Source organism: Podarcis muralis, chromosome 13, assembly GCF_964188315.1.
Source record: "Podarcis muralis chromosome 13, rPodMur119.hap1.1, whole genome shotgun sequence".
Taxonomy (NCBI): Eukaryota; Metazoa; Chordata; class Lepidosauria; order Squamata; family Lacertidae; genus Podarcis; species Podarcis muralis.
In genome coordinates, this window is record NC_135667.1 from 37328104 (window position 1) to 37344248 (window position 16145).

The 16145-nt window shown below is 49.1% G+C and overlaps 2 protein-coding genes across 8 annotated transcripts in view; one reads left to right on the forward strand and one right to left on the reverse strand.

Moving 5' to 3' along the window:
- The window catches only part of CPT1C (carnitine palmitoyltransferase 1C), a 67359-nt gene extending 56358 nt beyond the window's left edge, over positions 1–11001 (forward strand). For 3 of the 4 annotated variants that reach the window (XR_013390444.1, XR_013390446.1, XR_013390445.1), the window contains 2 exons: positions 1–8864; positions 8981–11001. Coding sequence is in view for 1 of the 4 variants with exons in the window: in XM_077917410.1 (XP_077773536.1) it covers positions 1–99 (99 nt within the window). In the remaining 3 variants the exon portion in view is untranslated. The other variant, XM_077917410.1, reaches the window with a different exon arrangement.
- TSKS (testis specific serine kinase substrate) overlaps positions 3205–16145 on the reverse strand; it is a 26836-nt gene continuing 13895 nt past the window's right edge. For 3 of the 4 annotated variants that reach the window (XM_028702394.2, XM_028702395.2, XM_028702397.2), the window contains 7 exons: positions 11847–11930; positions 10272–10597; positions 9991–10176; positions 9131–9289; positions 7552–7687; positions 4676–4800; positions 3205–3403 (listed from right to left, as the gene is read on the reverse strand). In XM_028702394.2, the coding sequence (XP_028558227.1) occupies positions 3229–3403; positions 4676–4800; positions 7552–7687; positions 9131–9289; positions 9991–10176; positions 10272–10597; positions 11847–11930 (1191 nt within the window). In that variant the 3' untranslated portion in view covers positions 3205–3228. Of the gene's footprint in view, positions 3404–4671; positions 4801–7551; positions 7688–9130; positions 9290–9990; positions 10177–10271; positions 10598–11846; positions 11931–16145 lie in introns of all 4 variants that reach the window. The other variant, XM_028702396.2, reaches the window with a different exon arrangement.

The following is a 16145-nucleotide window of genomic DNA, read 5'->3' on the forward strand; positions in this document are numbered from 1 at the left end:
GACGCACACCGGTTTGGACTTAACATCCGGAAGGCCATGGTGGATGTCTTGGCCCTTTTCCAACTGGACAAAAACTCCCCCGCCGGTCGTGGCCAGTGACTGAATAAACGCCCGCGGGATTTACACAGCCAGCTCCCCAGACACACTTTGGAGTGTGTGTGTGTGTTTTCTGTCCTCTGATCTGCAGGAACATTTTGAAGCGGGGGATGAAGAGGGGCCGGGCCTGCCTGAGGATTCCCACAAGCACAATGGACGGGCACGCCCCTCTTCCGTTCTTGGATTTGGGAGATTTGGACCCTGTGCCGGATGCCACATGGGCAAACGACCCTCTCCCACTGCTCAGCATCTCCCTGCTTTTGGGTTGGTAGAAGTCTAAAACGGGTTGCGGCTGGTAGCAAAATCTTGCTTCTTCTAGGGCACATGTGTGGATGGAGGACCGTGGTTCGCTTAGAACAGAAGTTTGGCTCTTGGGAAATCTTAAGTGCTCCTATTGCGGCCATCCCAGGGTGTTTTAGAAGCAGCAGTTCCCCTTCCTCTTCTTCCCTCCAGCAGCTAAGAAGCTCTTTTCCTTGCCCGCTCCGACCACTTCCACCCACAGCAGCTGGGCTGCGTCCCCTTTCTAGCACTTCCCATTCAAAGGATTCCTTCCCTGTGTCTGCCGCTGACCCTCTGTTCCCCTGAGGCACTGCGGATGGGGTGATGGGTGATATTTAGAGGGGAACCCGCTGTCCTCCAATTCTGGGGATCCAGGAATCCCCACAAAGTTGGTGCAGGGAGGGAAAGTTGGTCTTAATTTATTGCAGGGTTTTGTACACCTCTGGGGAAATTTGAGTTGCGAGGAGCGGCAGAAGAACAACGGGTGGGTCTTTTTTGTTTTGTTTTGTTTTGTTTTGCTAGCGTCACAGACCTGAATAAAACCACAGGGCGGGAGATCTTACAAAACGGAATCACGTGTGGCCTTTTGTCAACTTGGGAGGTGATGGCCGGTGCAGGTTGTCAGCTGCGGCTGGGGGGTGGGGGTGGCGTAAGCCGAGAGAAGGGACAGAGCAGCCCAAGCTCTGGGGAGGCAGTATGTTGCCCCATTTAGCATTTTCTGCTTCCGGGAAGCGCGTGGCAGAATGTGGCAGCTTTCAGCTTCTGTCGCAAGAGAACGCTGCTCACCATTCCGTTCTGTTTTGCAATTCAGGCTTAGTTTCAAGCCAAAGGCCTGTTTTCAATGCCAGGTCTGGATGTTGCAATATGTGAAATGGAATGTTAGTGCCTAAGATAAGGGAGGATGGGGTGAGGGAGGGCCCTGTTCCTTTTATTACAGTAGAAGAGCATAAGATGGAGGGCTGTGATTCAGTGAGAAGAGTCTGAGGTTCTATTGCACTACTTTAGCAGCCATGGCTTCCCCACATAGAATCCTGGGAACTGTACAGTGGTACCTCAGGTTACAGACGCTTCAGGTTACAGACTCCGCTAACCCGGAAATATTACCTCGGGTTAAGAACTTTGCTTCAGGCCGAGAACAGAAATTGAACGGCGGCAGCGGGAGGCCCCATTAGCTAAAGTGGTGCTTCAGGTGAAGAACAGTTTCAGGTTAAGAACGGACCTCCAGAACGAATTAAGTTCTTAACCCGAGGTACCACTGTAGTTTGTTAAGGGTGCTAAGAGTTGTTAACGAAGACCCCAGTGCTCCTCAAAGAGCTGCAATTCCCAGAGTGCTTTTACAATCGATCCCTCTTCCCAGGGAGCTCTGAGAAGTGTATCTCTCCAAGTACAGGGGTCTCCTAACAACGCTCAGCACTCTTAGCAAACTACAGTTCCCAGGACTCTTTGTGGGGAAGCCATGGGCTAATTAAAGTGGTGTGTGTTTTATATACCTCCGATGCTGCCTGAATCTTGGGAATTCTGGGTTCTTCCAGGCTGCCATCACGGGCAGTGAAGGGTATTTAGAAGCAGTGCTTGCCTTTGTGCAATTACAGCACAAAGCAGGTCGGAAGTATGAGCGTGTTGGGTGTTTGGAACTAGACATAGCTGCTTCGTATGTGCCCAAATGCCCAGGTTTACTATCCGTTGCAGCTGCCAGGAGAAGTGCCTGCACTGGACCTCACCACACTGCCTCGTCTTCTGAGAATGCAAGTTCGTAGCAAAACACATCCTTCAGGTCTCTCAACGTCCACGTGAAACTGTACTTGGTTCACATGTGCCAAGCCAGCTTTCAAAAAGGTGGCCTGCTGCCTTCATAGGAGGCAATGGTAGGGAAAGCCATTCCTGCAGAGGGACCTGCTGGCTTCCTGCCGGCTCGACTGCCATCACCGCGTGTGTGACAGTTCTCACGTTTGCTTGACAGCTCAGGTGCAGAGCTGGGTCTCTCTGCCAGGTATCTCAAGCAAAGGAAAACAGGTCCACGTTTCGACTCCTTCCCCAGACACTGTGAATGGAGCAAACTGCAAACTGCACGAAGTTCAGAGGCCCAAACTGCATATTGCGAGAAAGATGGCAATTGCAGGCTGTGCTCTTTTTCGAAGAGGAAAAGCCACTCCCAGAGGGAGCAAATTAGACAGGGAGAAGCAATGAGTGTAAAGTTATTCACCACTCCACATTTGCCCGCAACTGGACCCCCTGGCAGGGTTTAAAATGCATGCTCCCTGTGTTGGAAAATGAGGCACAGGGCAAAAGCTGCTGGGGATTTGGAGCAGGGCAGCCGCAAGCAGAGGAAGATTGAAGCATGCAACCATCACCTGCAGCTTCTCTAATCTCGCTCCGTACATCTACACCTCCCCACAGCTTCCCTTGCTATCCATCCATCCCCTTGCCTCCCGCCTCCCACCCTCCCGCACTGAGCTGTGGTCTGCTGGAATAAAACTGTATGCACCCAGCACATAGGGCCAGATTCAACTAACCCCATCCCAATGGTGCCATGGGGCTTCCACCACCCTGCTACTCTTGTGTCTCCCCCAAATTCATGCTGGGAGAACCCCCAGAAAGGCAGCAGGAGGAAAAGATGGGAGAGCACTCTGTCTAGGAAATGGAAAGGCTTATGCTTGACAGCAAATGATCAAATCATAAAGACGCACTGAATTCCACCCGTAAATTCTACAGCCAGTTCCTCGACTGGCTCCCTCCAGGCTCGGCAGTGGAGCAAATGCAAAAGAGGTCCCCTCTCTGGTTCTTCCCCTGGAGCCGCTCCCTGGCTTCCAAATGGACGAGGTGGACAGCTTTTAAGTCACAGCCATCTCTCTTTTATTGGGGGTCACGGTTTAATTCGGAAGGGCAGGAGTTCCGCTTGGCGAGGGTTACAGAGGAAGTGGTGGAGGCCGCTGGGGACTGGGGCCCTCCCTCCTGGGAGACCAGGGACAGCTGTGAGTGGAGGGAACTCAGCTTGTTCTGGAGGTAATCCAGGGCAGTGGCCTTATCACTGCAAGAAAGGAGAAGGAGAAGCATTTGAGACGGCTGCTTAGGGTTATAGACCCACAACCTGCCATTCTGTGTGTGTCCCCCCACCAGATCCCGGCTGATAGGCAGCCTTACTAACCAGTACCCCATCATGAGCTGTTTGGTTCCCTCCTGCCCCATCATTTGAGCCTGTCATTTAACCGCAACCATGCATGAGTTTTGATGTGCACTGGTGCAGGGAGCCTGAACTCAGCCCTTCCCTTAGCTGAACAGCGAAACAAACCGCAGAGTGGCTGGCTTTTACCATCACATCCGAACCGGCACTTGCGGCTTGTTTTTATTTCTAAACAAACCACAACCCAAAGTCGAGGTTTGCTTTTCAGTATCCCAGCGGTGGTTTCTTTGGCGAGAAGAAACCACGAACGCTGCCTCAGGCGGCCACTCTGTGGTTTGGCTTTCCCAACTCAGCTGATGGGAAGAGCAGAGTGGGAGAGAGAGTGTCCCGCACATTGAAAGCACTCGACCCCAAGGAATCCTGGGAACTGTAATTGTGAACAGTGCTGGGAACCGTCACCCTGTGAGAAGTAAACGACAGCTCCCAGGATTCTGTGCGAGCATCTGCGCGTTTTAAATTTTGAGTGGGTGTGTCCTATGTGGAAAGCTAAGCATTATCTTAAACAACCACCACCCAAGTTAGGTTTAGCTGCATGCAGATTTAATTTATCATTAAGTAAAACTCATTTGGTTAGTCGGTTAAAATGTCTTCAATCAGTTGATAGCCCTAATTAATGCATTTACCCTTGGATGATGATGATGATGATGATGATGATGATGATAATAATTTATTATTTATACCCCGCCTATCTCCCCAGCCACTCTGGGCAGCTCCCAACAGAATATTAAAAACACAATAAAACATCAGACATAAAAAACTTCCCTAAATAGAACTGCCTTCAGATGTCTTCTGAAAATAAGTTAGTTGTTTATTTCCTTGACATCTGATGGGAGGGCGTTCTGCAGGGTGGGCACCACCACTGAGAAGGCCCTCTGCCTGGTTCCCTGTAACCTCGCTTCTCGCAGTGAGGGAACCGCCCTTGGAGCTGGACCTCAGTGTCCAGACTGAATAATGGGGGTGGAGATGCTCCTTCAGGAATACTGGGCTGAGACACCTTCATCATGCTGGAGGTGGAATTTTACAAGGGTTTGGCTCCAGGATCAGGGAGTACCATGGGTCTGTAGAATGTGCAAGGCAGAGCAGGCACCGTCTGTAGAGCTTCCCCCCATGCTTACTCACTCCGTGGCGATCTTGGCCCGCTCCAGATAGTTCTTGGCTCTCAGGGCATCATCCTGGGCCAGGCGTACATTAGAACTCAGGGCATTTGCTCGTGCGCGAGTGTCCACAGCCGTGTGTTCCAGATCCTGCCTCCCAGCGACCAAAGCAATTGGAGGGGGGTAAAAGAGAGAGAGAGAGAGAAGGAAGGACTACAGAGCCATCACCCAACCAAGGTAGAGGCAAGCCAGCAATTTAGGGCTGCCGGCAGTCGCAACCAACTACGGCTGTCGATTTGGCAAGCCATACCAGCTTGCTATGCTCTGGCTGTTAGGAGATGGTGATAGGACAGGGGTCCACGTGGAAACGGCAGAGGTATTTCAATAGGAAGTTTACTGAGCCTCTTGTGTCCCTGCACGTTTCTCTGGCACCCCCTGGTGGCTGTGCATGATCCTAAAGCAATGGGATGCCAGCTGAGGATGAGAAAACCAGGTGCACAGGGCCAGAAGATACTGCAAGGTAGCAGCTGATATGCCAAAAGGTTGCCGGCCAAGATAATTTGGTATCAAAAGATACCAACTAGGCTGCCAGCTACAGCTAGGGGCTGCTGGTCTAGCAAGCTCTGCCACCTGTCTCATTCGGCCATAAACGAGGGGCAGAAGTAACTTTGGTAGTTACTGCAAAAGACATTTTGCATGTCCCGTATTGGTTTTTTCAGCAGCCAGGTATGTGCTGCAGAGAAAGTGAGCCCAGGCGCCGCCTCCCGGGGCAGATACCTGCTTGTGCGGAGCACCGAGAGCGTGGCTCAGGTTATTTAAAGGAAGGCTGTGTGGGTCTGCTTCCTTCAAGGGGCTAGCAGCATGGGCGAGAGGCACCCATGGCAACCACAGAGGCCTCTATCTCCGGTGCAGCTGGGGTAATGCGCTGCAGGCGAAAAGGAGCCACGTGAAAAAGCTGTGCTTGGGGGATTGGGAACCCCAAAAGGCACTAATAAGGGCTAAAACGAAACACTGTTCTTTAAAACAGGTGGCAAAGCCACAGGCGACAGGTGCCCCCGAAAAAGATTTTGGTGGCCACCTAAGAACTACCCCCACCCCACCTCTTCACCCCCCCAAAAACCCCTTGCATTCTATTTTTATTTTATTTTAAAAACCACTTCCTTTTTTATTCCTCCTATGCATCTCCCACTGTGATGTCAGAGGTTTTTTTAAAGGCTGCTCAGTTCGCCTCCCTCTGCTGTAAAAATTGTTTAAAGATTTTTATACCGACTGCTCCCATAGGTACCCAATGGCACCCCTTGCTATACAGGTCTACTGTGAAGTCCCAGTAGGGCTTCCTCCCAGGTAAGTAAGAATCAGGCTGCAGCCTCGATGAATTTGTTTGATGCTTGCAGCCACCTTGTAAAAGATCTCTGGCTGGAAAAGGCGACTGCTAAAGGCCACTTTCAGATTGTCAAGGCTGAGCGAGAATTTAGCCCCTTCCCAATTCAAGCCCTATAGGCAGGGGGTGGCCGGCTTGTGACCCTTCAGCAATTGCACAAAAAGGTACAAGTCCCCATTGGCTTCATCCAGCGCGGCCAGTGGCCGAGGATGAAGGGAGACAGTAGCTCAGCATCACCCAGAAGGCAACAGCCCCTTGCCCTATGGCTGTGCCACCAGTGCTTGGCAATTTCACTGGCTTGACACCTGTTGCTGGAGGGGAAACAAAAACGCTCTCCCCTTTAGGCTGCCTGGGGATGATGGGAGTTATACAGTGGTGCCTCGCAAGACGAAATTAATTCGTTCCGCGAGTTTTGTCATCTTGCGATTTTTTTCGTCTTGAGAAGCACGGTGTCGGAAAAGTTTTGGAAAAGCTTCAAAAATCACCAAAGTCTTCAAAAACCTCAAAAAAGGCTACCACACCGCGTGCTATGAGTTGCTCCTCGAAGTCAAGTCGCAACTGTATTAATGGTGTTAAGAAAAAGGAAACAAACTTGCAAGACGTTTCCATCTTGCGAAGCAAGCCCATAGGGAAAATCGTCTTGCGAAGCAGCTCCAAAAACAAAAAACCCTTTCGTCTTGCGAGTTTTCCATCTTGCGAGGTACCACTGTAGTCCAAAACTACAGAGGGCAGAACTACATTTCTCTTTGTTTCAGGCACCCATTATTCAACTTCCAGAAGAGCACTCTAGGTGCAACTGCTGAGAGTATACATACACAAACACACCCTTCTATAAAGAGATCCCAGTTTTGCTTTCCAGAAAACCTGAAGCTTGCACACAGAAAGAAGGGCATATGGCCAGGGAATAAAACATTTCCGAAATATAAATGCAAATTCATCTCACACACCCCAAACCCTGGAATTTTAAGGGGTGAGAAATCAATACTTTCCCTTTGTTTTAATTCCCACCCCTTTCCCCTGCTAGAATGAATATCCTCCTTTTTTAAAGATGTAAGGCCACTATTATTTCTATGGAAACCAGAGAAAAACGAGAAAGAGCGATGCAGCGGAGGCAGTCGCCCAGTAAGTGGCTACAGGAAAAGCAGTAGCCCTGCAGGCTACGAGAGCAGGCCCAGCCCTGTGGGAGGATGCCTTCTTCACAGGCAGGTGGCCCTGGGTTCAATCGCGAGCTCTTGTTAGTTCAGGGCATCCCAGGTAAATCAGGATGGGGAGAAGACCTTTTTGCCCAGAGACCTGGGAGAGCTGCTGTCCGCCAGAGTTGACAATACTAGGCTCGTATGTAAGGCAGCTTTCTGGGGAGTGAGCCCACCACTGAGGGGGGAGGGATCTACCTGAGCCCAGATCTCTGGAGGTCCAGGGCCATGTTATCTGGCCCCAGGGCAGAAGAATGCTCCAGCGAGGCTGCACTCTGGAATCTTTTTATTGGGGGTGGGGTGGGGGGTGCAGAGGGATCACGGTACCATTATCTTCTTCTGCAAGCGCTGGCAGCTGGGGCATGGGCCCGGGGGGACCGCCCTCTGCTTCAGCTCTTCCAAGACGGGCGCCATGGCATGCTCAACCATCTGTCTCAGTGTGTCCGTGTTCACAAAGCTGTAGCTGCAGCCAGGAGAGAAAAGATGGAACAGGGTTCATGCAAGGACAAGAGACCAGGAGCCCCTTCCCTTCTCCTATCCTGCACTCCCTGAAGGATCTCAGCCTGCTTCGGTTAAAAAAAAGGCAGTCATGGCCACAGATCTAGATGGCTTTAAAAGGTGGTTAAGACAAACTGCACGGTGGTGGCTATCGACATCTACCAGCCAAGATGGTTGGAGGCTTCAACGCTTCTGAAAACCAGTTATAGACTCATAGAATCGTAGAATTGGAAGGGACCCTGAGGGTCGTCTATAGCCCAACGCCCTGCAATGCAGGAATATGCAGATGTCCCATATGGGGGGATCGAACCTGCAACCTTGGCGTTATCAGCACCATGCTCTAGCCCACTGAGCTATCCAGGCTGACTAGATGGGTACAGGCCCACTCAGGGAGGATAAGGCAATCTACTGGTTGTGGCGGGTATAGACTTCCTTTGGATATCAGTCGCAACCCTGCTTAGGGAAGTTTTTAATGAGTGACGTTTTAATGTGTTTTTAATCTCTGTTGGAAGCCGCCCAGAGTGGCTGGGGAAACCCAGCCAGGTGGGCAGGGTACAAATAAATTATTATTATTATTATTGTTGTTGTTGTTGTTGTTGTTGTTGCTGGAAATAGCAAATGGGGAGAGTGCTGTTGCGCTGCAGTCCTGCTTGCAAGCTTTCCACCGGCATCTGTTTAGCCACTGCATTGTGGCTGCAGGACTGGGCGGTCCACTGGTCTGATCTAGCAAAGCTCTTCCTATCTCTAGAAGCAGAGACCAGGGAAATAACCAGCCGCTTAAGGCACAGTGGTTTGGTCTCCTCTCAGTACTTCCAAACATACATACCCATACCAGGAAGACTGGAGGTTTGTTGGTTCGTTATTTTTGTGAAGAAACGGAAGTAAGTATCCAAATCTTAACACCTGATTTTGCAGGAAACTGCCAAGTCTGTTCTGAAGCTCTGGCGGCAGCCGATTCTAACATGAGCAACAGCCTGCATGCTTGTGTACTATTGCCCCCTTCTCTTCTGTGAATTTCCAGTGATCTTGTGATATTGAGTGTGTTTGTGGCCTTGCCATTACACTGCTCCAACGTATAGCATGCGTGTGCAGGGATTTCTAAATGGCGAGAGTCTGCCACGGCTATATCATTTGAACCAGAGGTTCTCAACCTGTGGGTCCCCAGATGTTGCTGGACTACAACTCCCATCATCCCTGAGCTCTGGCCTTGCTAGCTAGGGGTGATGGGAGTTGTAGTTAAACATCTGGGGACCCACAGGTTGAGAAAGGCTGATGAACGGTCTTGGAGCCCTTCCACCAATGCGCTGTGCCCAGCCTCCTGCCCGCACTTATCCCGGGTTCGGCATCCTTGCTCCTGGCTCAGCTTACATTCCCCCATCCTGACCCCCCATGCACCCTTGTGTGTCACCTGGAACATCTGGCACAGCTAGCAGGGTGCCTGTCGGGTGTCTCCAGGGGCTTGAGTGCTGAGAGATGCCTTGACACATCCTCCATGAGAGACTTCACTTGCCACAGGCCATCCAGGTCAGCGCGGAGCTGGGTGAGAGACACAGACGTCCGCTTGGCCCTGGCACAGGAAGAAAGGGGAAGGGGGGAAAAGGCAGCTGCTGTAAACTCAACTACAGTGGTACCTCGGTTTACAAACTTAATCCGTTCCGGAAGTCCGCTCTTAAACCAAAGCGTTCTTAAACCAAGGCATGCTTTCCCATAGAAAGTAATGGAAAATGGATTAATCCATTCCAGACGATGAAAAACAACCCCTAAAATAGCAATTTCACATGAATTTTACTATCTAACAAGACCATTGATCCATAAAATGAAAGCAATAATCAATGTACTTGTGCTATAAAATAAATAAGACAGTATTGTAGATGACAAAAATGACTGATGACAGTCATTGATTGGATGGGGGGCTTTTTTCCATTTCTGTAGTCACACAATCCTTAGGTTGCATACCCCTGCCCTAGTGGGTGGAGTAACGGTCGCCTTGGTACATCAGGCAACATTCCAGCCGCACAAACAACATGTAGGCGGCTACTTGCTCATTCCCATCTCCATTAGGGCATTACCAACAACTCAAAGGCACTTCTTAGCTGGCCAAAGGACTTGGGAAGGGCTAACGAGGAGTGGGGTCCAAGGAGAGTGGGATCCTAGCCCAGGGAGAGTCGTGAGGGCCAGAGAGAGAACCTCGGAGGGCCACCTTTTGTCCCATGGGCCAGAGCTCCTTTGAGAAAAGGGGCCCAGATTTGGCTCGGGAAAGACACGTACGTGGCAGAGACCTCATCCAGCTCCTCTCGCAGCATCCTGAGCGCCTGGCCGTGTTCCAGGTGCGTCCTCTCCCACTGGGGAAGCACCCCCTCCAAGCGCACTCCCAGCTGGGCCAGCAACCGCAGCACCTCCTTTTGGGTCAGCCCATCTCGCTGAGACCTCCCAGAAAGCTCCAGCACGCATTTCCTAAAACGTGGGAAACGAGGGAAAAGACAGCCATGTTGGGAGGCAGGAAGGGCTCTCTCGAACGAGGAGCCACCTTCCCCGCTCCCACTCGATACCTGATCTCTTCCACGCATGCCAAGGTGGCGGCTGTGTTTAGCTTTCCGTCGGCGCCCCCCTCGTCCCCCGGCCCTGCTCGTGGCTGCCCGCTCTCCAGCGCCCCTCGCAGGCTGTTGATGGACGCCAGGATGGCAGCGGTGGCCCGCTGCAGGTCGCCCTCCTCCAGGCTGGGGGCTCTCAGGGGCGAGGCTGCTGCGCTGCCCACCAAGTCGAGGAGCTGCTTGGAGACCCCGGATGCCATCCGCTGCTCCAGCTCCTGCCACTCTCGCTCCTGCCGACCGAGGTCCTCTGCTTGCACCTGCCGCTGCAAGAAACGCAGCTTCTCCTAAATGGGAGGCCGCGTTTGGGGAACAGGGAGGAAAATGACGCTTGTTTGTTGCTTGGCTCATTTATTCATTTGTTAAAAATTCGACCTTTTCCTGTTAGGCAAAGATGATCAGATGACCCGGATGGTCGCCAGATTCTGTGTACAGATCTGTAGGTGCAGGCCATCCCCCAACCCAAACTAGTTCGTTAAGAAAATCCCCAAACTTGGTTCCATGGGTGACTCTGGGTCATCTCTCTGCGGTAGCTTATCTTAAAGTTCAAGTGTCTATACGCTTATCGCATTTATAAATTTTAAATTTATTGTTGTACATTGTTTTCAATGTTTGTTTCCCTTCTGGGATTGTACCCCCAAGTGTGTTTTATAAGCTGGTCTCCAACCGTAATAAATTATCTATCTATCTATTCATTTGTTAGTTTGCAAGGAAATAAAATTCATGTGTAATACGGTTGCCATATTTCCAGAATTTCCTGGACATAGCCAGTATTCGGCCCTCTTAAGCAGAGTATGGGCTGAAATCGCTGGAATGTCCGGGAATTTTTTTTTGCAAAAAAATGCTCAACACTTTGAGCAAAAAAACCCTCAACAACTTTGGCTAAAATACACACACACACACACACTCAATAACTTTTGTGTCCAGATTTTCACTTTTTGAAATATGGCAACTCTAATGTATAATAATAATAATAATAATAATAATAATAATAATAATAATAAATAATTCAATTTATATACTGCCCTTTAGCAAAAGATCCCAAGATGGTGTACAACATTAAAAACACATCACAGAACGTCAGTGATAAAAGCATAATAAAAAGCATATTGACAGACAGCCTAATCAAAAAATGGTTATCCTCCCCCACCCCCAACCCCCACACTTTCACAGGCCATAGATTATTTATTAGCCATAGGCCTGGGTAAAGAGGAATGTTTTTGCCTAGTACCTAAAGACATGAAATGATGGCGCCAGGCAAGCCTCTTTGGGGAGAGCATTCCAGTAGGGGAGCCACCACAAAAAAGGCCTGTTCTCTTCTTGCCACCCTCCGAACCTCTCTGGGATGGGGGACATAGAAAAGGGCCTCAAGCAACTTCTTCATTAGGGGGGTTTGCCTCTATTAACCTTAATAAAAATGACCTGATCTTACAGGTTGGCCCTGTGACACACATATAGGCAATTTTTATGAGCCTGGCATGCAAAACTGCAGCCTTGTCCTCAGTTTATTCTAGGACCTCCTGGCATCCCCCTCACCTCCAGCAGCACCGAGTTCTTCTTGAGAACGTTGGTCTTGATTTCAGCATCCTCTACTGATTTTGAGACCTTCCGGCAGCTCTCCTAGGGGAGAATATCACAGAGATTCAAACACTAGCCCACTAACGCGAAAGGGAACAGAGTGAGCTAACATGATTCTTCATTCAGTGCAGAGAATAAGGTTCGACTAAATGTTTCTTTGGGGTCGCCTCCAAGCCTGTAACCTTAAGCTGTAAGATGCAATGCCTGCAGAAAAGGGGACTGCTGAAATGTTCACACCGGTTTCTCTGTTGAAGAAATGGCCCTTGTCAGTCAGGTCTGCTAAGTATCTGCTTTGTTACGTAAGTTGGGGCAAAAGCATCACTGCCACAGAAAAAGAGTAGCTGGAGACACTTTGGAAAGGTGAGCTGAAAGGAGCATGGATTTCTCTCTCCCCTGCCCCTCAGCAGCTGGAGATTATGGACTCAGCTACATTAGTAAAGAAACAACGATTTGAACACCAGAGGGCACCAGAGAGCAGGAAAGTTTTTATATGCGATTTTCCATAGGATTTCCCCCCCTTTTGTTATAATGATCTAATTCAGGGGTAAAGGTAAAGGGACCCCTGACCATTAGGTCCAGTCGTGGCCAATTCTGGGGTTGCGGCACTCATCTCTCTTTATTAGCCGAGGGAGCCGGCGTACAGCTTCCGGGTCATGTGACCAGCATGACTAAGCTGCTTCTGGCGAACCAGAGCATTTACCTTCCCGCCGGAACAGTACCTATTTATCTACTTGCACTTTGACGTGCTTTCGAACTGCTAGGTTGGCAAAAGCAGGGACTGAGCAACGGGAGCTCACCCCGTCACAGGGATTCGAACCGCAGACCTTCTGATTGGCAAGTCCTAGGCTTTGTGGTTTAACCCACAGCGCCACCCGCGTCCCTTTAATTCAGGGGTAGTCAACCTTTTTATACCTACTGCTCACTAATGCATCTTTCTTGGTGGTAAAATTTCCTTACTGCCCATCACTGCTAGATGGAAGGAGGATTCAGCTTGTGCCATAGAAGCCCCTACCGCCCACCTGGAATCCCGAAACCCCCAATAGTGGGCGGTAGGGACCCGGTTGACAGCCCCTGATCTAATTTCTGACTTATTTACAGTGGTACCTTGGGTTACAAACACTTTGGGTTACAGACTCCGCTAACCCGGAAGTAGTACCTCGGGTTAAGAACTTTGCCCCAGGATGAGAACAGAAATCGTGGGTGGGCGGTGCGGCAGCAGCGGGAGTCCCCATTAGCTCAAGTGGTACCTCAGGTTAAGAATGGTTTCAGGTTAACAACGGACCTCCAGAACGAATTAACCTGAAGCGTCTGTAACCTGAAGTGTCTGTAACCCGAGGTACCACTGTACAGTATAGTCAAAACACATTGGGTTCAATGGTGGCTGGGACTGCGGAAGTATCTTTTCCCGGGCACCAGTCACTCCCCCCCCCCCCTTTTTATTTATTTTTATTTTTTATTTGCCAAACTGAATGCATGCAAGCTAAGTGTGTATAAATTGTGGGCTTCCTATACATCAATACTGTGTATATCAAGAAAACGGAATCAACTAATTCATAAATCGTATATACTAATAATTACAAAACCTACGCATTTTATCTAGCTAAGTCCACATTTTAAAAAACCCCGGCACGTTATACAAAGAGAACAATAATTCAATCAATCTGTGCACCATTTATCCAGAACGACTGGTCTGGATGACACAGACAATCAAATCAACTGCCTTCAAGCCAGCTATCTGAGGGAAGATTTGTGTGGCAAGAGCTACCCTGTTCTGCTGGCCTGGACAATGTCACCTCCTTTGTTGCTGGAGAGGAACTGGTCTTCATCAAGAGCCAGAAAGCCAGAATGCCATTGACATCATCAACAACTTGCTGCTCTTCTGCATAGAAGGAACTATATCTCTGACCTGGCGGCTGGTGTCGATTGAGAGTAAGTGGAGGCAGGCATAGCAAATCCTCTTCTTCCCTGCTGAGTTTTGCAAGGGCAACACTCAGACTAAGCAGGAAGAAGCTGAAAGGAAGTGCCATTTCTTAAACTGGTTGTAAGTAAGCAGACAGGGAGGGCATGGGTTCCCTGAAGCAGTGTTAGAAACTCAGGTATGCAGTAGTACCTTGGTTCTCAAACTTAATCCGTCCCGGAAGTCCGTTCCAAAACCAAAGCGTTCCAAAACCAAAGCGTGCTTTCCCATAGAAAGTACAGTGGTACCTTGGGTTACATACGCTTCAGGTTACATACGCTTCAGGTTACACACTCCGCTAAACCAGAAATAGTGCTTCAGGTTAAGAACTTTGCTTCAGGATGAGAACAGAAATCGGGCTCTGGCGGCACGGCAGCAGCAGGAGGCCCCATTAGCTAAAGTGGTGCTTCAGGTTAAGAACAGTTTCAGGTTAAGAACGGACCTCTGGAACGAATTAAGTACTTAACCCGAGGTACCACTGTAATGCAAAATGGATGAATCCGTTCCAGACTTTTAAAAACAACCCCTAAAACAGCAATTTAACATGGATTTTACTACCTAACGAGACCAGTAGCTGAACTGGGTTCCACACAGTCACAAAAAAAAAGTGAGCCACAAAAACAAAAACGCAAAACAAATAGCAAAAACAGACAGACCTCAGTGTAACACTCAAAACGGAAGTGTGGCACTCAAAACAGAAGCATAACACTCAAAATGGAGCACGTTCGGCTTCTGAAAGTAGTTCGCAAACTGGAACTTACTTCCGGCTTTGCAGTGTTTGGGTTCCAAGTTGTTTGAGCACCAAGGCGTTTGAGAACCAAAGTACCACTGTATAAGCTAGGTGCCAGATGGCTGCTTAAACCAGGGTTAGAGTCGCCAAAATGGAATATCTAGTTGCCATTTTGGGGCCAGATGGCTGAAAAGTCATATTTCTCACAATACAACTTTTCGGTTCCTGAAATTCATTCTGACTGTGCAGCTAAAATATAATGGAAAGAATTTTACAGGATGTGTGTATGAAAACTGTCAATATCCAAGGATGCCCAGGCAGACATATCCAGATGGTGGAGATTTCAGGCGCCATTCTGGTACCCGGGCATCTTCACCTGGTCGCAAGTGGCTGATAAAAAGAAAAGGTAAAGGACCCTGATAGTTAAGTCCAGTCATGAACGACTCTGGGGTTGCGGTGCTCATCTCGCTTTACTGGCCAAGGGAGCCAACATTTGTCCACAGACAGTTTTTCCGGGTCATGTGGCCAGCATGACTAAGCCACCTCTGGCGAACCAGAGCAGCACACGGAAACGCCGTTTACCTTCCCGCCAGAGAGGTACCTATTTATCTACTTTCACTTTGACGTGCTTTTGAACTGCCAGGTTGGCAGAAGCTGGGACTGAGCAACGGGAGCTCACCCCATCGCAGGGACCTTCCAATCGGCAAGCCCTAGGCTCAGTGGTTTAGACCACAGCGCCACCCGCGTCCCCATGTGGCTAATAGCCAGGTGCAAAATTGCCTGGTACCTGGTGAATTTTAAACGCTGGCCTGAAGGCTACCTGAGGTTTGTTTATGTTATTTATTTCATAAAATTTATATACTGCTCGGTTGTAGGGGAGGGGACTCAAAGCAGTGTACAAAAAATAGGAAACAACGAACATGGAACTAACTAAAAATAAATTACAACCATAATTTAAAACATACAGAAAGTTAAAACCACAATAAAGTAGACCAAAACAAATGAATACTTGTACAAACTTTTTGAAACATCTGAGTAGGTTTGTCTAAACAAGAATGTCTTCAGCAAGCACCAAAAACAATACAGTGAAGGTGCCTGTCTGATATCAATACGAAGGGAGTTCTGAAGTGTAGGCCTTGCCAGCCACGCTGAATGACTAAATTTTTACAGATGCAGTGTGGATATTATGTGGCACCTGCAAAAGTGTACATATGAGGCGATGGGGCACTGCCCCATTTGCTCTCATGGACTAGCCTATAAGAGTTGTGACTTGTAAGAACCTGTGCTTGAGTTTGCTTTTCCCTCCTCCCTCCTCTTCGCTTTTCCTCAAGTGTCCTGTCTCTTTAGAATTTAACTTGTGAGCCTGAGGGCAGGAACTGCCTTGGCGCTGATTTTTATCACACCCACACTGAGCATCCACACACAGACTGTTAAAAAACCTGGCCACACCCAATAATTCACTCAGTATCACTCCATCTCCGTATGTTCTTATTTAGATTACTTCTAGAATAATACCAAATAAAATACAAGAAGTAGCACAGAGCACAATAAAGTGCAGTGAAATGGCATT